Genomic DNA, 20915 nt, shown 5'->3' on the forward strand with positions numbered 1-20915 from the left:
AGACTGTCACTGTTCTCCACCAACCCACCAACCCAGTCTACTCAGGAAAGGACCTGGGAAACATCTCAGGAACAACAACAACCCATGCAGCAACCTAGAGATAACGCCCGTGCTGCAGGGCTCTTTCTGCCTGATTCACAGGTTCTGCGTATTTATTGCAGAACACAATTAGGTAAGCCCAGATTTGTGCCTGTAGGTAAAGCTACTGTTTTTTCTGTGATGGTCTCTGGAAACATCCAACTCAGTTATCAGCTGTGCCTCTGACAAAGTTCTATTTCCTACAGGCATGGGACAGAGCCTCCTGTAATGATTTCTCACTAACTTCTGAGCTGTTCCAGCCTCTTTCTTCCTTTTCGTATGACAACACTAAGAAAGGAAGCACAGACCTGCCAGACAAAATACCTCTATGCACCTGATGGCTGTTAAGTCTGTGTTCAGAAGGCAATGCACCCTTGGTGCCCCTCTTCCTTATAAACATTTTCATTTTCTTTCCAACTCATTCCAGAGACCCTCTCCCATCTGGTGCTCACCAGCAAAGAAAGATATCCGTGAATGTCTCTGCTGTCGTGAAGAGTGCAAATATGATCCAGTACATCATCCATTTGACCTGGCAAAAGAAAGCAGTAGTTATGTCATTTTTCCAGAGGGTGCAAACCATATCTTACAGACACAAACGCAGATGATAACCCTCACAGAAAAAAAGGCCATTTTTTCCCTACATTTATAGTTACTAAGGACTTGAATATGATTCCTGGGTTTCTCTCACCTCAGCATAAAAGACACATCAGATTTCCACACAAGCCCTTGGAAAGGAAGAATTTGGCCCTTAGGATTGGTCTCCCCAAAAGGCAGAACCTTTTGATTCACTGATCCTATAGAGGAAGCTCCACTGGACAGCTGAAGGCTACGACTCTGTCGCAGGTCATTAAAAATCTCATCTGGCTCATCTTAATACCAAAGGCAGGGTGGGCGCCAAATTGCCGTTAAGACAAAATGTAGTTACTTATACTATATCCACAGACAGGGAAAAATAGCCAGAAAAAAAATAAAGAGCTATCTGCCCATCCCATGATTCAAGGGTCACACAAAATCAACTTATCACAAATTAATTAATTAATGTGTGTCGGTTGCTCCATGATACCTACCCACATAAATACCTTTAGATCCATTGCATTGATAAAGCAAGTGCAATAGCTTAAATACCTTTTACCTAGGGCTTAAGCCTGAGCATTTTACCTCACATTTGTGTTGAAAGCACATACAGTGCTGTCACTGTGTTCAACTACAGTAATGCTACTGTGGGGTGGACTCTGCAGTGGATGATTTATGGGGGGAGGCCTTTGCTATGGTGGTAGTGACAGACAAGGAAAGAGTCTTTAGGGACTGTGACTTGGTCAGGAAAACTATAGCATCTTGAGTAAATCAAGAGTCCGGGGGTTTTTGCCATTGAGCAGTAAATGGCATTTAAAAGCAGGGCCTAAACTATACTGAGGTATGTGGTATTGGTTCTTCTTGGGCTGGAAGGAAACAACGTATTTGCCATACGCCACCTGCACTTCCACTAACTTCTATCAAGTGGTGTGGTGCTCCTCTTCTGCTGCGCTATTATCACAGAGGTGATGTGTGCAGTTATTTCCAAATACTGGAGATGGGAGAGAAACATTTTATTTCCCTCCAATAATCTTTTTCCTTTGAAAAATTGTAAAACTGAAAGTTTGAAAGAGCTTTCAGGATCAGTATCTCCAAAGGAAAAGGGATGGTAAGGCAATAGTTGTTAATTTAACAGAAAATTGATGGTTATATGTGAAAATGGAGATTCCTAAGGAAAATTCCAATTTGATAAAATAGACATTCTTGTCTGGAAAAAGTAACTGCTTAATGACAGAAATGCACCCTATAATCCTAAGCAGCTTTGCTGAAATGTTGTAAGCTTGATGAAGTAAAACCTATGAAAAGGTGTCAGAGTTTTAGACCTTTTCTGAATTAGAATATTGGATCACGTTAACTGAGGCTGGGATAACTACAATAGAACGAGAGAAGGCTGGAAACAGGGCAGTTCAAGAGGGATACCCAAACCAGGCGTTGCTCTGGAGAAGGATGATGGAGGTGACAACCATCCTGGATCTTACCAGCTCTTGCTCCAGCATCTCCCCTGATGGCAGCGCTGTAGATGGTACCTGTAGCGTGTCCCCATCTGACTACAAGTACTGCAATTCTTCCCTGAGCACCCGTCATCCAGCTATATACCTGCTCCCCTGACATTTAAAGGAGTCACAGTTATGTAAAAAAGCTGGCAGAAGCTGCCCCGGGAAGACATTTTCCCCAGGCACTTGGCAGTATAACTGCTGTAACCCTATATAAATATAAAGTCTCACTGCCAGCACAGTGCTGTCAGACACCACTGCCAGCAAAACTTTTAAACACAACCCAAAATCTGGTGTGGATGGGCTTAGATCAGCCTAAAACACCATGTATGCAAATGGCTATTATCAAACAAAATAAAAATAAACTATAGTGACATAAGTTTAGACTAGTACAGGTATACCTACAGGAAAGTTTTTACCATGTTAGAGTTATTTATTTTTTACACTGGACCTCTAGCTGATGGATCACTGCTCCCAAATTAGGGTCATGGCCCCATAAATCTGTTCTAAGTTCCTCTTTTGCAATTGAATTTCCAGCAGGAAGTGCACTCTTCAATGGAAAATTTTGCAGAAAGGAACTATAAAAACATTAAGTATCAGCAGCAGACACTGCTTGGGGATGCTAGCACAAGCATCAGCACTTCCAAGCAAGGGATGCACCAACCCTGAGAAGCACAGCTTGTACAAGGGCTGCAGGGACATTTTTTCCTCAAGTATCTGGTGTGTTGGGTAACGTGATTCTCAAAATATCCCAAATAATCGTCTGAAGGAGGGGAATGATAGACTGGACAAACCTCAGCAGCCACTCTGAGTCACAGTTTGAGTTTGCACTAAGGACTTAATGGGATAGCCATCTAAGCCGTTACCCAGAGGAGAAAATGGGCTCCTTACCCCTGAGATCTTGAGAGGATTGAAGAGTCAGGATCTGGAGGCGGAGTCAGTTCAGCAAAGTAAACAAAGAGCTTAGGTTGTGAAGGGTACTGCAAATCCTATAGGACCCCAACGGGGTCCAAGAGGTATTGATTCTCCCACATTTCACTTTCCCTAACAGCACCTCCGCCTTTAGAAACCGGGGCCGAGGGAAGATTTTTCACCAGAAGAACAAGATAGCACACCCAGTCGTCAGAGCTGTCTGTAAATAGGTCACTCCACAAGGAAAGATATTTGTATCTCAGGATTCAGTCATATCTGCTTCGAGTTGCTTCAATGATCCTTCTTTTGAACAAGCAGCAGAAGCTTCAGGGCTTTTTGAAGAGGCTTTGATTTATGCCGCTCTTCAGAAACAAAGGAAAACATGCAAAGCTCTGGATGGCAACCACCTTTTAAGTCAGCTGCATATGGCTCGCAACACCAGAGAAATAGGATGGATTTGTCAAAGAGCACATCAATTCCATAAGAGAGCCAGGAGCAGAAACCTAAGTCTCCCAATGTGAGCCTTCTGCCTAGCAGTCAACCAGCCAGCCTTCAGGCCAGATGTCCCCTTGCCCTGGTTTTTGAGCCTTCCCAGAATTCAGGTGACAACTTTACAATGTGGTGAGGAGCAATCTTAGAAAACGAACCCCGCGGCACAGTCGCAAATATCGTTACTCACATATTCTTTGATGTCCTTTGACTTCACGGCTTTGTAAGAATAATATGCAGGGTAAAGAGTGCCAAATATCAGCCTGAAAAAGAAACAAACAAACAACGAATGGATTAAATTGATTTCCTGTCACAGAGAAAGATTTTTTTCCCTTCTGTTAAACACTTATCTTACGTTAGTAGAAAATGTTAAGATTTAAGCTTTAGTGCACTAAGTACAGTATATGACTGATTTTGCATCACTGAATGCAAAGAAATTGTTGCCAGTAGCATGAATGAAGAGCTGTGATCCAAACTGTCTTTCCCGTTTGGAATGGTTTCTATGGCTCTAACTTACAAGGCCACATCACATTTAATGGACATTGACCTATGACAGCTGTCATATAACACACAAAAAAATAAGACCACCATGCTTAAAAGGAAACGAAAAATCTGATTTAAAATAATCTATTGTGACATCAAGAGTACAGGAGCATTGCTTTCAGAGACAGGGCAAAATGACAACCATTTGTCTGAAATTCCTTCCATCTCTGTTCAAAATACCGGAAAAGCTTGCAGAGCACAAAGCAGCACCCAGGTTATACTGGCCCTTGGTGTGAATGCTAGGCCTTAACCTACATTAAACCTGTTAAAGGGAAGAGCCCTGCACTGTTCTGTGAGGTCCATTTGGGCTTTCCACAGAAGGAGAAATTTGCCCACCACGATATAGCAACAGGATCTGCCCTAAAAATCCCAAATCTCCTACTGTTCTTTCAGATAGTTTCCTTTCAGTTTCAAGTCTGCAAGGGATGCTGTCAGCTTCAAGATTTCATAGAAAAACAGAAGTAAGATTCCGTAAGTTAAAAATAGCACCAGAGAGGGGAAAAAACATTGATTTTTTTTTATAATCACTCCTCTCTGCATCACTACCTAGATGCTTATTCACTTCAATTATTCTAGACACCGGCACTGGCTTGTCAAAACCACTTTGCTGTTCCCAGGTTTCAGTTAGTTTTGTTCAATGCAGTAGGATGATGCTGCAAAGCCTGAACTTAAAACATTGCAGGGGAATATTTACTGGCTTGCAAATATCCCTCTTTCCATCGGAGTTTTTGCTTTAAATTCATACAGCAGTTTCCATTGCTCTTAGGAATGGAAACGATCAATGTTTCAGTCCCTAATTGTGGAGCCACATGGACCTGCAGTCATCTTTTCCGTTCTGCCGGTAGCGTCTGTGTGCCATGGGACTCATAATTACAGCTGAGTCCATTATGTGCATAAGACATTAAAAATTTACCTTCTGGGATACGGTGCACCACCGTACCTCTCATAGCTCAAGAAGGTATTTGCAAAAGAATGGAATGAGCCAGCACATATCTTGATTTCCAAAGCAGTCACCGAAGATGTTTTGCCTGCTATTCATCATGCTTTCTGTACCATAGCTCAGCAAAACCTGAAGCACAACGCCGACTTCAGAAAAGCAGCTACTGAGTGAGAAGATTCAGTATTTTACCCTGGCTTCAAAAAGCTTGGCTGGAAACACTCAGCTCCGAATATATTTCACCCTCTGGGACTGTGCTATATGCAGGTTCTAGATACAAATGCCCAGAAAGAAGATTCTGGGAAACCAAACACTTGATCCTCCCTTGCAATATCTCAGCAAGCAGCAACACTGTTTAAGGCAAGAAAAAAAAAAAAGAGCACAGACAATGGCTTGATCCTGTTCTCAATGAAGCTAATAACATGTATTCCCTCAAGTTCAATGGCAGCAGGACCTAATCCAAAGAAGACAATGCTCACGAAAGACAGAAAGCTCCACACTATTCAACAAAACAACCAGGCAAGTGAATAATATTTTTGGCTCTACTTATAAAAAGTACCACGTTTCTGTCCTTCCTCCTTAGCCCCGGCAGGCTGCTATCTCATGGGTTTATTTCCTGCAAGTGATCACTGGATGATTGATACTCACTTCCTCAGTTTATGCTGATAACAGAAAGTAACTGAATCCTGAAGAAGCAAACAAGTTTACAGGATCACTAGGATAGAGTTAGTTACAGGCAGTAAACACTTGAAAAAATTCCTGCGAGGGAAGGAAATCCCACAATATGCTTGCATAGGCAGAGCCAGGGACAGTTGCTAAGGTGATGCGCTCTGCTCAAAACAGAGTCGGAGATTTCACTGAATTTCCCTTGTAATGCATTTTCTGCATATATGGACATTTATTTCTGCTATGAAAAGTGGTTTAGCCTTGACGCTGCTGTAACTTAGTGGCTTGGAGTCACTTAATCTCTGGGTACACCCTAAAAAATGAAGATAAAGGCATTTATGCATTTCTGTAAAGCATGTTCAAGCTTATGGAGACAAACACCTGCACGTGGATATGTCCCAAAGTCTGTTGAGGTTACTGTCCTCACTGGGCTTGGGTCAGGCTTAAGGAGTATAGCTGATTCAATTTATATATACACATTAATTCTCCATCTCTTCCCTCCATTCTTCTTCCCTCCTTAAGACAATACCTCTTTCTTTTCCCTCATCTAAGTTTCCTGTGTAACTAACTGCTTTTATCTGGTGGACGCTGCTGTGAGATATGCTCTTACCCCGCCGCTGGTTTTTATGAATAGTATAGAAATTTACTGAGACTCCTCTGACCCATTTAGTTTGGCTGAAACTGCTTTGTGGATCCAAAAGTTGTAAGAAAAGGAGAGACAGACTGCTTAAGCCTCATTTCCTTAGGCTAAAAATACAGTGTCAAGCCCCCCTTTTCACCTATCCCACCCATTTCCAGCTCTCAAATCTCCTTTTGTGTGATCTATGTGCCCTGGGAAGCCTTAGCTCTTTTACCCTCCGTGCAAAAGCAGAAGCAGACGTCTCGATCAAGAAACCAGGGTCTCCCAAAGCTCGACGTAGTAGTTACTACATTTAAAGCTTCAGAGGTGCGTCTCTACAGTTTGGGCCCTCAGGGGACAGGGAAAGGCAAGGAACTAGTGACATTCACCAGTGAGTTAGGACTAGCTCACTTGCAGCACTAAACAAATAACCACAACAACCTAACAATTCTTACCCTGCTCCACGCTGGAGGTCTACCTCAATTATAACTGCCTTGAGAAAGGATAAAATAGCTGCTGTAAAGAAATCAGTGAAGAGTCAGCTAATTGTGCAACAGGAGGCAAAAGTCTAAGCAAAAGGTTAGTCTGACTCAAGAGTGGGATAAGGATTAATACCGAGAATCTTATAATCCTATTATGCTCCACAGCAGCATTCCTCAACCTGGACTGCCAAGTGCACTTCTGGTCATCCCTTGTCTAAAGGGACACAGCGGAAACAGAAGTGGAAAGGAGAAGGGCAATGAAAGTGTGTGGAAACATACTGGGAGAGATCTGTAAGGGCATCTGTAAATATTGCAGTTGTTTCTTTTACAGCAAAGGCAAATAACCGAGCTTAGAACCGGGAAGCATCAAAATACCCAAACAGTACAGAAAAAACAACGCAGCTATCCCTACTGCAAAGTCATCAAGAAGGGAAAAGAAAACCCTCTCTATCACAAAGAGTTAATCTGTGGTACTCATTGCCTCGTGGTATGTCATGGCGCTGACTAAATGCATTTATTTATTTAATTATACTATTAGGATTTGGAGGTTGTTTTTTGTTTTCGTTATTCCAGTTAACCACTAAATGACATGGGAAAGGATGAAGCTTTCTGTACTACGGGGTTTCCTGGTTATTAAGGGAAGATCAAAGCAACTGAGCTATCAGCTTCTCTTTAGTGGTCTCTGCAACATTACAGGGGAGCTGCTGCACCATCATCAAACCACTTCCTGTCTCCACTTACCCGTACAGCCACAGCTAGTCCCGGACATTACGTCCTTTCTGTTCCTTCAGTGCAGTTGCAAGTACAGTGATCTGACCATCACAAAACATGGACGACCAGGATACAACGATGCTTTTAACAGGATATAGCTCATAGCCTGGGGATCAGCATTGGAGCTGACACCAGAAATTAGGAGTCTTCATGTGACATCTTGAGTTCTGATGATTTGGTGACGCTATTTTGCTCCCGAGCGCCCTGGTCCTGCGGCCATTCATATGTAAAATTAACTCTCATTTTTAATATAGCAGCCACTGAAATAAATGGAAAGACTCTCAGTGATTCCCAGGGGCACTGGCCAGAACTCGGAAGTAACCTCAGAAACACCCGCACGTTCATTCTCGTGAGCATTTTTAGCCATATAGGTATTTTCTGGATGAGAATTAATGTTACAACTATATCAGCATGGTGCTGTTCAAATCCTAAGCCATCTGAGCTTTGCTCACCTAGCTGCCATACCAGCAGAGCCCCCCGATGTTTGGGCTGCACAGCCATTGAGCACATTGCAATACTACAACACAAACAGAATAGCCCTTGTTTCCCCTGTAAATAACTAATGTTTCCGCAACATCAGCGCACAGCAGCCAAGATGACACACTTCTGCTCGAATGCACGGATGGATACACTTAAGAATTGCCGAAATATTTCGGTCTTCTCAACATGTTCACTGGCTAGTACGTACTTCTTATGTACTGAGCAGCAGCTGAGCTGTCGCCACGCCAGGATTCTTAGCTGGGACTGCCAAGAGGGTGCCATTAGGTTTGTGTTCTTTATTATCAGTCCTAATTAATGTTCACACAGTGCCACAGATTAAAAATAAACAGCACTGTCTTTGCATCCAAAGTTCCCAGTTTAAATCCAACAGCTGCGAATGTGAAAATAAGCAGAGCACAAGGTCAGGGAAAGGGTTAATGTGAGTCACTTTACAGGCCAAACGTCTGATATCCAAGAAGTGACTGGGGTGAAGGAAACACCAGCTGCAGAGGAGCAGAGGCCCCAGGCTGGTATTCCCTGGGAGATGGTTCCTACAGACTCTTCGTGGTCACTTTACAGCAGAACAGATATTGCAAAGTGGCTCCAGGGTAGCCAGGGACTCAGCCCTCCATCTCCAAAGGTGACACCATGTCTGCCACCTCCACCCCAGGAGATGTGGCTACTCGGCAACACCAGGATGGCACCCTAATACATGGTGGGAACACCAGGGGTGTATTGTGCCTCAGTGAAAAAGAGCCCCCTGAGGAAAACGCTGGGCCATGACACCTCTCAAGACCAATCAGGGCCATTTCGAACTACATTTGAAACTGAAATCAAGTATATTCACATGGGGTTGCTACAGTGCTGTTGAGCAGAGCTGTGCAGCTGCACCCACATCGCTGGGCAAGAAGCACGTACCACCTCCATGGGTACTACCAAGGCATAAAGCTCCTCTCATTCACTCAGCAAGTCTCTTTGCTGTAGGAAGCATTCCTTCCCATCTCCTTGGTTGATAACCTAGTTAGCTCTTCTGAGCCACTCAGATCTTGCCTTCACAACTGCTTCTGAAGCATTATGCACACCCACAGCACCAAGGAAACAAAGAGCAGGCCCAAGACAATTCAGTGTCCAACACAAAAACACTCCACTTTCCATCCAGATCCACTCCCGACTTCTCTGGCTGTATGCCATACGGAGGTCGCCTCAGCCGGGATACGACAGAAGCAAACCTCACCCTTCGACTTAGCTACTGTAAGCTAATGGCTGGTGAAACCTAATCACTCCTTCTGGTGAAACTGCAAAGTAAAGGGACGCTCAACTGTCCTTACTGCAGAAATAGCTGGAGCAAGGGCTGTCCTTGATAGCTCTAATTTAAGCAGTCTTGATCCTCTCAAAGCAGAACATTCTTCTCTCCAGTTGACGCCACCTTTTTTTTTCATGGCCGGGACGCTCCTCACAGAGGAACTGGAGGAGAGCCAGACATTAACAGGTGAAGAGATGTGAGCGAGGGAGACTGGCGGAGGAAGTGGCCTTGGCTAGCACTTAGTGCTCGGAGAGTCCCTGACAAGCCGGGGAGAGCAGTTCCTCCAACTGTAGTGAGCACAAGGAAGCTAATCTGCTTTTCTGGCTGCAAGCAATGCAGCAATGTCCTTTTTCAGCACATAGCTCCCTCTGGATAAAATCCCAGCCTCCTTTGTGATACGCAAGTCAGTCACCCAAGGGAACCACTAACTGGAAGGCAGTTGCTCGCCCTGTGCTTGATGACAGTCATTTTACACTCTCCCATCCTCCCCTGAGTCTTCTACATCTTGACCATTGATTTAGCATCTGCTGCCTTTTAACTTCATACGGACATCCGTGGACCATAGCAGACCCACAGAGCCATTCCAGGGGGCCCAGGGAACGTCAACCCAATTCTAGGGACTGAGAGTCTCTCCCGCAATAAGAAAAAAAGGTTAGCAACACCTTGCCTGCAGAAAATATGAGACTGTTGAATTAGGGAGGATCCAGTAATGGGCAATCCTATCACGCTACTGTGACATTTGTCCGCTTTGAGATCCCACACCATTACCTACCTCAAGAAATAAAATGTGATTTTCCCTTTCCCCACTCCCTATAATGGGCAGAAATGCCAAAATAACAAGAGAGAGCATTGCAAAATACTGGGATTGTAAGATAATGCACCTGAAGACAGTTTCTACTAAAACCACCAGCACTAAAGTGGCTCACAACGTTGATATTTACACTGCCACCCCTGAGTTTCATATTAAAGCCCAACCAAGATTAAATGGCTAATTCACTCTTTCCAGAGCTACTGTTTCAGGCTATCTTCAAACTTAGGCAGAACTCCATCATTTACCTACAAGTTAACTCTTCAAGGTTTTCTTTACAGTCTTTCAGAGCAAGAAAAGGCCAGGCTAGCTGCTGTAAAAAAAACTTCAAGGGTCTGCAGCTATTTTAGGAAGTGAATTTACAGCAGGTAGACAGCTTAGTAAGCTGGTCTCTTCTGCTTTGCGTTGCTTTCAGTAGAGTCGCTTGACTCAGTGAAGATGGGCTTCGGATGAGCAAGGGGAATTTGGTTGCTACCAAGGTAACACTTTTAAGGAATGGTCTGTGTGGAGACCGTGTAGTGCTGGTGTGGGACTCCTGACCTGTCGTGCGAGGAGAGGAGCTGTGGGCTGATAGGAACACTGTGCTGGCACAAGTGGTGAGGCTCTGAGCAGCTGCCTGTGAGAGATAGCGTTTCACGGACCTCATCGGAGGCATTCATCCCATTGCTGCTCCTCCCCTCACTCTCCTCTCCGTGCTTCGGCTCAGCAGGCCCAGAGGAAAAAGCAGTCCAAGTCCCAGTCCTTGTACAGCCCACCACTTCATTTAGACCCTTTTTGAGGAGAAGGAATAATTCCAAGTGTGATACTGAGGGGAATAAAATCCGTGCCTTTTTAAGACAGAAATATCCTCTCCTATGTGATCAGGGCAGATCTTCAGAGACACCAAGCTTCACAACCCTGAAAAGACAGAACTTAGCATCCACTGCATCCGTAATGTTTTCCCCATCCAATGTTGACTGTGCAGTTCCTGCCCTGAGAACTCTGTCTTTTTCCAAGCCAAATAAATGGCAATTTGAAAACTCAAACAGCATGTTTTACATGGGAAGGGCTGTTTTTCCTGACTGTGGAATGGGATGTTAATGTGGAAAAAGGCTTTTTTCAAAGCACTGACATTATATTCTATAGATGACAGATGTTTTAAAATCGGCATGGTGAGTTAGTCTACTGTTTTATGATAGGTTCATGACACAAAAGGGAAAGAAACAAATACGTAACCTTATTTTTAGGCTAAAAAAAGGTATAAGTAATGTGGATTGCATATCAGGAAAGAAGCTCTGCGTAATTATCAAATAAAAACACAAAGATCATGCTGTAAGTATTATTTCAGAGTTATTGTAACTGCTGCTATGTGAATAAAAAATAACTCCATAAATTCTTGAAAGATGACAGGAAGCCCCAGCTCTACCTCTACACTAGTCAAGGCAGGTAGTTTGGTATAGGAATGGGTCAGCCCAGGGAGAAAATTTTACTACTGCCTGGACATTTTTATGAAAAATAAGCTAGCAAATAAACAATAAACAGCATAACTCCTTGCAACAGTAACTGACTTAACTTATTACACCTCTAATGACTCTACAACGTTAACCTGAAGAACTACAGGGCCAAATACTTATCCGGAGGGACCAGCCACATGGAAAGCACACGGGACCCATCTCAGTCGTAAGTGTTACGTTCCAGAGCTGGGTATCTAAGTTCTAGTTAGCTGAAAACAACACTTGGAAACATCTCTTCTTATTTTGATAACACATTTCAAACGAGGATTTCAAAGTGCTTTATAAATATCATCAGTCTCAGTGGTAAAGCACGTTTCGTTTCCATTAATTTCTAATTATTTCCATTTCATTCATGTTTTTTTTTCCCCTTGGCAAATGACGAGGAAATTGGGACCTTCCTGTGATCATACAAGAGATATGAACAGTACCCATCACTCCAATTTTAAAGCAAGATTGCAGGAAAACTAAGGCGAGATGATTCTGCATGTAATTTCACAATACTCAGACCATCCCAATCCTCTAGTTTGTACTGGTATCAGACTGCCACATGCTATATATAACATCTGTGACATTGCAGGGAGTTCACCGGCCATGCAAACCACATCTCTCTTCACGGCCCACAGCCACAAACTGGCATTTCTTTTGGGTGCCATAACAACCTTTTACAGAGGGGCTGAGACCTGTCTTTACTAGAACCTGCAAAATTAAAAGAAAGAAAGAAAGAAAAATGAGACTGCCACACAGCTTGGAAAAGACAGACCTCCATTTTTTTCTCATATATGTTTTACAAGAATTTCTCGTGTGAATTTAATAGAGTTCCTTCCTCAAGGGTCTTTTCTCATTTCATTCATCCTTTTTAATCCCTCCATTTCAAGCAGATAATAACAGCATCTTAATGAAATGCATGGTACAGCAGAGATAAACATGGAAGGACAGATCCCCAGCTGGAGCAAAACTGATACAGAGCAGCCTCCAGTCTAACTTAGACATAAAGGAAAGGAAATCAGAAGGAAACAAGACTGTCCTGGAGCCAGGGATCACTAATATGCAGTCAATCAGAGCTCCTGGCTACACCCCTGAACTCAGTAAAATTATTCATCTCTACTTAAAAGAAATTAAAAGAAAAATGACCATTTAATGGTATGGCTCAGGTTATGTGATAAAAAGCTGGTTCCCACACACACACACACAAAGGCACGATGGCAGGTGGGGGAACCTGAATAACACCCCCTCCCGGCCCCTGCCAGGGCTGCCCCAGGACAGCCATCAGCCCCATGGGCCGGGGTGCCACCCATCACCACGAGTCAATGGGAAAGGGTCTCCAAATCACCTTACAGACTGAGGGTGGTCACTGTCTACAGGGAACTGGGACTGCACTACAGGATACAGGAGAAGAGCATTTGGGGATTGCACGAGACTCATTATGAGATGTTTCGGGGTGGAACCAGAGGCAGAGGGAGGGATCAAGATGATGAACAAGCATGGGAAAACACAGGGAGAAGGGGACAAAAGGGGCCAGTTGCCTGTAAACAAGACACTTGTCTGGCCATGGCCTGCACCTGATAGTATGGTTTGTCCCGTGTTCTCACTAAACTCCATTTCTAACTATTTTCCTGGGTGAGGATTCACTATTCCGTGTGCACATGTGTATATGGAGGCCTAAGTGCCAGCAACTGGAGTCAGATCATGCGTCACATGGGCCTCTGTGTCTGTGGTGCCAGCAGCTGGCATGGGTGATTACGTATGTCAGCCTGGGATCACTAGCGAATACTCAGTTGGACTAGCCAGCGCACCCAAGGACCAGCACAGATTCCCTGCTGGGATGCACATCTGTAGCCCATTTTTTCCCATATCAACAAAGAGCAGCTTAGATATTAAAAAACAAGGCCTCAGTCAACACCAGATCAAACCACTGTAAACCAAGTCACTGTAAACATACTTTTCTTCCCCATACACTCTCCCTCCAGGGAAGAAGAAGAAAAAGAACAAAATTCATGTGACAGATACAATTTAAAGCACAACTGGAAAGTGCTCATGTGAAAGCATGCGAAGTGCAATATAAGAAACAGAAACGTTTCCTTTAGGATAGAACCACAGAATAATTTCGGTTGGAAGAGATCTCTGCAGATCTTTAGTCCAAGAAAGGACCCACTTTGAGGTTACATCAGATTGCTCAGGGCCTTGTCTGGTTGAGTTTTCAGCTATCTCCAAGAGTGAAGATTTCACCATCTCTAGTGTTTGATTATCCTCACTTTGAAGACTTTTTTTTATTATTATTATTTCTAAATTGAATGTCATTTGCTCTAACTTTTGTCTGTTGCCTTTCATCTTTCCACTGTGCACCTCCAAGAAGACCCTGGCTCTATTTTCTCTATAACAAGCCATCAGGTCATCGAAGACAGCAATAAGTTTTCCCCTTCCCCTTCTCTTCTTCAGGCTGAACACACTCAGCCCCCTCATCTCTCCTGGCATGCCATGGGCTCCAGCCCACTATCCACCTTGAGACACACTACTCCAGATGCTATCTCACAGGTGCTGAATAGAGGGGGACAATCACTTTCCTCAACCTGCTGACAAATCCCCTTACTAAACCAATCCTATACGCAGATTTGGAGAACATCACTGCACTCTTCCCTTCTTTAGAGGTGCAGAACAACCAGGGACGCACTCCTCGAATTAAGAGTACCTTCAGCCGAATAAATTTAGGAGAATTTTCCTTGCTGCCTGGAGAACTTTCTTGCCAGCCACACCACACCCTTTCCTTTGCAAGCAGAACTGTCCCTGAAGAGCTAAGCAGGGGTCATGCTATGACAATAATGGATGTCACATGGCAGTGAGGCTTGGTAAAATGTTTCTTCTGTTCTGCTCCAAATGACCAGTTGCAGTAGCACAAACTTCACTGAGCTTCCTATAAAACAAAGAACTTGCCTGCAAAGGAAAGCACCTGAAGAACAGTACCACATTATCTTACCTCTGTTACTGGTCTAGGTTGCATTCAGCCATGAGCTTAAAAAGGGGAGATGGGGAAGATGAAATGAATATTTACAGACACTCTTACTTTGATTCTCCCGCTTAGCCATTTTTTTGAGCTATAGGAAAGACAGCTAGATGTCCCCCTATCTCTACAGCCACATATTCACAGCATAAGCCTTTGTGTCTTTTCTCTGTGCACTGTGGCTGCAAAATGTAATGTTTTTGTGATAATGCTGTCGCATGATCTACTCTTAACATAAAACCACTAGCAGTGAGAAGGTCATTATCAGCTTATTTACTTCTATGACAAACGCCATTGCTCAGGGCACGTATCTGGAGATATGATGACGCATCCTTTATTTTGCTAGAGCTGCATATCTCGTGGAGAAAGTAAATTATTCATACACATGGTTAATAGCCAGGATATGATAATTTTTTAAAGGGTCAGAGGCAGCAATCTCCAGTAAATCCTTGCTTGAGCCGAAAGTTGATCTGAAAGGCTTCCCTAAATGACAGTCTCCACTACCGTGTCTAAATTCAGCCTTCAGAAGTTGGAAGATCATTGTATTTTCCAGGTTAAATGAAAGGTTAAATGAAATTGATTCTAAGAATACTCATATTCAGTGTTTTCAAAGGTTCATCTGTGTTAGTAGGAGGACAACATACACCCCCAGTATTCAGTGAGCTTTAATTTCTCTGACCTACAAATTCTAAAAAACCTTTCAGGGCTATAGCTGGATGCACAGGCAGACCCTAGGCACAAAAACATTAGTGTCTCTCTAAGTGTCTTACCACCCTCAATCAGTTCTCTCCAAGCCTTTGGGAAATAGGCAAGTACTCTCACCCCTATTTTACCGATTGGTTTCTCACAGGCCCAGCTGAGCTTCCCCCGGCTGGACATCCATCAAGTCGCAGTGACGATATCTAAATGCTGCATCTGTTGTGCTTGCAACTTGCTAGGGCTGAGCAGGGTGTAGTCGCTGTTTCTGGCTTGGAGCATACCAGCGTACAGCGCGTGCGCACACTTCATGCCTAACACACCTCTTAGGAGGAGAGACAGTTGCACAGCCTCCCAAATTCATATCAATCCCTCAGTAACACTTGCTTGTTGCCCGGTAGCGCACCGATAGTTAAAAAATTTCTGATTTACGGTTTACTTCACAGAAGCGTGTGGCAGATTTAACACAGGCAGTTTGCACAAGATTCTAAAATGTCTCCACACTTTGTTCAGCAGTACAACCACCATATACTTCAGGGCAGAAATACTGGAGTTTAGACACATTTCCTCAGCACTCTGGGAGGTTTCTTAAAATTCAGGGCTTCTCTTCTGAACCTTGGAATCTTTTCATTTCTATTTAACTTCCCTACTTGATGACTAATCCCACAAATGAATATTCTTCTTCTGCTACAAAATGACTGTTTTTTCTTTCCCAAATCATTCCGTATCAGTAAGCATCTCCAGGTTTTGTGTTTATTTACCAGCATCTAATTCCTTTGTTTCGTTTTTGGTGTTACTCTACTCTACCTCAGTCTCTCCCTGAAGCTTAATAGGTTAAACGCTTGCTTTATGCCAAGGACTCTAGATTCCAGCCTTTGCAGCGTAGTAAGTTAACTTTGGGTCTCTCCATAAAGATAAGCCAAAGGAAGGGGTTGCTTTTAGCTTCCTCCAATTTTCATAGCACTGCTCCTATTCATTTGCACCAGAGTTTTTAAGTTTAACAGCCATCTATTACACAGAGTGCAAGAAAGACTTAACATAGCAAGCATAGGTACCTACGGAGGCATCTCATGACACATCACTTCATAGTGAAAACTTCTCTATATCAACTGGAATTCATACATTTTAGACAGAGATTCCCAGTTAGAGTATGCTGAGACAAGAGTGGTTTTCAGAGATGACATATCTGTAGTTTCTATTGATTTCGCTCGAAATACTGAAGCTTTTCAGCACTGGAAATCAGTGGCTTTGTCACAGTTCAGGCAGAGCCCATGCAAAAGCTAGAAATAGAAGTCTTGATTGCTAGTTAACCTTTGTCTGTGAGGCCAGCTTAGTACCTCAGTACTGCTAATTCTCACATTTGTTCATTTAATCTCATCAAGTGATTTCTTTGAAGCCCAAACTCCTAGAGTGACGGGATTACAGAAAAATCAAAAAGGGTTTTGACTCAGGTTTTTTTTAACGCTTTTGGATCACAGTATTGCTACCCAGATATCGATATTTGTTTTGACAAAACAAACGACAAAAGATGTCATTTTCCGATTTGCATTCAACCTCTCCTAGACTTTTTGTGTCTTTCTAAACTTCAGGCTTTGACTGAGAGCATTAGAGAGTAAAAGGTACTAGCCACTCTGCCACGTTCTGCATTTCCCCAAATACCAGCGAGTTCAGATTAAACCCGCAACAGCTCCGTTCTTACACTATGACAAATACCTCTCTGCTTGGGGCTTGGACAAAAAGCCAGTGCATAGCACAATTCAGAAACATAAAGGTTTTGCCTCTGCTCTTTCTTTTGGCTTAGTGACTTCCCTCTTTTTTCTCCTTCTCTCCTCCTCTCACACACATATACATTGCAGCTTGCAGCTACTCAAAACATAACATGAAATATAAACTTAGGCTTAGGATCCAGATGGAGATTTCACAGAAATAACTTTAGAGAAAAGCAAAGAGAAAGAGAGCCAATGCTTCCAAGTCCATTACAGAGATTTCTAAGCAAGCAGCTGCTTCAGAAGGCAGCCTGTACTTTCTGTGGGAACACCTACGTTGCCTGCAGTTTTACGCGTGTTTTTTCCATCACTTCTTACTGATTGCAATACTGCTTGTTTAAATGCCACAGTCCAGTGAGCATAAGTTTATTCTCCTTCCCAAACAGGCAGATTCACACAGGAGGAGTACAGTGTTGGAAGTATCATTCTCCTGAAACAAAGCACTGCTGTTTTGAAGTGAAATGGTTAATTGTTTCAAATGCAGCTGTAAAAAAAAGATATCTTGAAAATTGGATCTTAAAAGACTTCTTCAGCTTTTCTTGGATTGACTGCCAGGAGTGAGGTTTCTTCGTTTCAGGAATATACCTAAAACACAATAGTGTTTTGAATAGGGATCTGATTTGTTACAGCCAAGTATCTGCAAACCTCAGCAGAATAATAATTGAAGAATGCTGAGCTATTCCAGTGGCTGTATAGTACAACGGAGCACAAACATCTCAGGGCACGCTATAGCAAAGAGAGGAAAACCACCTAACCTGTAAGAAAATCTTTGGGAAAAAAAAGGGAGATTAGATTAGATTTACATGACATTAACTATGAATCGTACACAAATCACAAGGAAAGTGGACTCTTTCACACTACAGTACCGTGCAAAATCTGGCATAGTACTTATGTACTTAAAATGCATGTCCTGTCTCATGGACAGGAGGAAAGATCTTCCATTCTGGCTGTATGTAGTGCCTCATCCAGTGCTGCTTATTCTGCCTTGATTTAGGAATAAGTTGCGGAAATATGCACAGGGTCTGCATCAGCAGCCATGTATGCCAAATCCTCTTGGCCCTTGGAAATAGTTGTCAGTGGGCCCTTGGGATTCCACTTCTGGAAATCCTACAAAGCAGCATTGAAAGGGATTTAAGATAGCCAGGATGAGGGATGCAAGCTAAGAGCTCAACAGCAGCAGACCGTAGCTAGCTAGCATGCAGCACCCTCCATAACAGGTCTTCACATAAGGGTACAGGGATAAAGTATAAGAGACAAGAGTTTCTCCCTTTCTAATATGATTAAAATAGCTCTTAAAATATGCATGCTCAGGTGGTCTGCAATAAGTCACTAGGATTCTTTCCACTGAATTTAAAGGGAGGGCATCATGCTCTTCATCCTCAGCTTTCAGCGGTATTGATACTTATTAGAGAGAAGCTCAATAGTGAAGCTCAACAGAGTGCGCAATGTCTGAGTTCAGAAATATCTCGATTACAGGCTCTGGGCTGGTCCATTTGATTGGCTTTGCTCACTGAAGCATATGGCAGTTTAGTTTAGTGATGAAACTCCCGACACTAAACAGTAAGGTCAGGATACCTGTCCTGAGAGAATTACATCTCTGGGAGCCCTCTACGCTCATTCAGTCACCCCTCAGAGAGACAATTTAACGTGAGGCTCATAAGGAACAGAAACCTTCTGGTTATGTTACACTGGCCAGTTTCCATCACATAACGTTCAATTTTCTAAAATCTATTTGGCATCCTATACAAGGTCTTCCCTATTCTGGGCTACAGACACGGTCTTGGGAATCTGGCTTGGGTAGATTTAGATTACTCATCGACTTCAGCAGAGTTGCACTAGTTAGCACAAGCTGAAGACCTGATGTTGCCTTAGCAATGAGAAAATTATCGAGGTTTGCCTTGACATAGAGTTCTTCAGCTCTTTACTCCCTCGGTGTGCACCAAAACCACTCTCAATCCTTTGGGTTTACCACAGGCTTGGACTGGGAATTTTTATGGCAGTTCTTGTTAAAATTTGGCAATGCATCACTTAGCCTACATCCACTGACAAAACAGAAGAGTTGCAATTATCTCACATGTGAACTGTCCTTCTCACCTCATCTACTGTGTTTCTTTTGCTAGGATGTTACAAGACATTGAGAAATTTTTCTACTAAATTCCGCTTCCTCTGTACTGTTATTTGGCAGATCGCTTTTCACAAGTGTTTTACAACTCTGACCATGTGCCTGTAAGGCTTTTTTGAGCATATGAGATGCTACACTTCCTTGATTGCTAGATTAGAGAAAAAGGGTGAGTGCAAATTCCTGTTGGGCCTCAGAATCCCCAGTATTCTAAAAATGTATGGTTACTTAATTACCTCTAAATGTTCAGCTGCTAGACTGTCATTACACATTTCCATACAACATTCAGCACTAACAAAACACACCATATACAAGGATCTCAAAACGATATCCAAATACTGATGAAACAAGAATTAGCTAATGCTGAGATAGGAAGCTACTGACACAGTAGGCATAGAGAGTAAAGCAGAAACTCTAGTAGACCTATTCAAGGTTGCCATAGTAGACTGTTACAGATTTATGACAGCTATAACTGTCTGCATCTACAGATAAGGATATAACATGTGTGCGTGTATGTGTGTGTGTGTGTGTGTGTGTGTGTGTGTGTGTGTGTGTGAGAGAGAGAGAGAGAGAGAGAGAGAGGTGATATCCTTAGAAACGATCACTAAGATCATCACTTCTCCCTGAATCTCTCTCTTAGAGTCAGCAGGGGATTGCTTTGATTGCAGTATGACAGCTATAAGAGGGGTTAGCACAATAAAACAAGTACGAGAAAATTCCAATGACGTTTATGCAAGAAACAATTTATTCTGTTATTTCATTTTCTGTGTTCTTAAGGTATCTGTTTTAAGTAACAGCAGCTTTCTCTCTGTGTTTGATCCTACAAAAAAAGCCCATCGCTGTATATAGGACAGCAGAATATGTTGCCATGGAAATTATTACGATCTACTTAAATTCAACAAATCCAGTCTTACAGGGTATATTCTCCTGTGTATCTTGATTTAATTATTAATGTTCTTTCTAAATAGCAACATCTTTCTGTTTTGACTGAAAAACCTTATAAGCAGAGTCAAGAAGACAAAGAGGGAAAGTGGAATCCTTTGTTCAGCTGCAAAACAGGTGCAACTAAGCCAGGGAAAATGCCAGCAGCCCCCAAGCTGCCCTGCCAACGTGCTTCAACTCAGACCTATATGGATCACCTGGAAGGCAGAAAGTCTCACTCAGTCCCTGTGTCCATTATGTCCTTGGCCTCTCTGCTGGAATTCCCAGCAAAAACACCAGCTAGGATAGTGGTTTTAGCACAGAGGTAGCTATTCAGCGGAATTTGAGCAGTGACCATCAGTTCGTTCCCCTACAGCTGCCAGGCTCATGCGCATCGTCCAGCCACTCAAGCCCAGTGAAACATTCAACCTTTTCCCACAGAGTCTATCACCAAACCCAAATGCTTTTTGCCTCAGAGCAGCTCCAGCTTCCATCTTTCTCCTTCTAGTCTCATGAGAAACTGTGAAGGTGGCTTTGAGGAGCCAGATGGTGTTATTCAAAATGACCAGATCAATAGTTTCTTGCAGACCACATAACAGCGGTGGCTTAGAGGTCTCAGTTTAGGCATGTACAAGCACAGTTCAACTCCTGGGCTTCATGTGCCCCCCTGCCACCTCCTCCAAGGCCCCAGCACAAGAAGCAGCAGGACAAGCAGAACCTTCCTTGAATGGGATACAGCTCATGAGCCACAAACTGCTCCTCCACCAAAGG

The 20915-nt window shown here is 43.1% G+C and overlaps 1 protein-coding gene across 2 annotated transcripts in view; it reads right to left on the minus strand.

The window, feature by feature from the left end:
• The window catches only part of REEP1 (receptor accessory protein 1), a 68589-nt gene that overhangs the window by 38625 nt on the left and 9049 nt on the right, over window positions 1-20915 (minus strand). For both annotated transcript variants that reach the window (XM_068943699.1, XM_068943700.1), the window contains exons 2-3: window positions 3736-3808; window positions 531-607 (exon numbers count right to left, since the gene is read on the minus strand). In XM_068943699.1, the coding sequence (XP_068799800.1) occupies window positions 531-607; window positions 3736-3808 (150 nt within the window). The remainder of the gene's footprint in view (window positions 1-530; window positions 608-3735; window positions 3809-20915) is intronic.

Source organism: Struthio camelus, chromosome 4 (assembly GCF_040807025.1).
Source record: "Struthio camelus isolate bStrCam1 chromosome 4, bStrCam1.hap1, whole genome shotgun sequence".
NCBI classification, from domain to species: domain Eukaryota; kingdom Metazoa; phylum Chordata; class Aves; order Struthioniformes; family Struthionidae; genus Struthio; species Struthio camelus.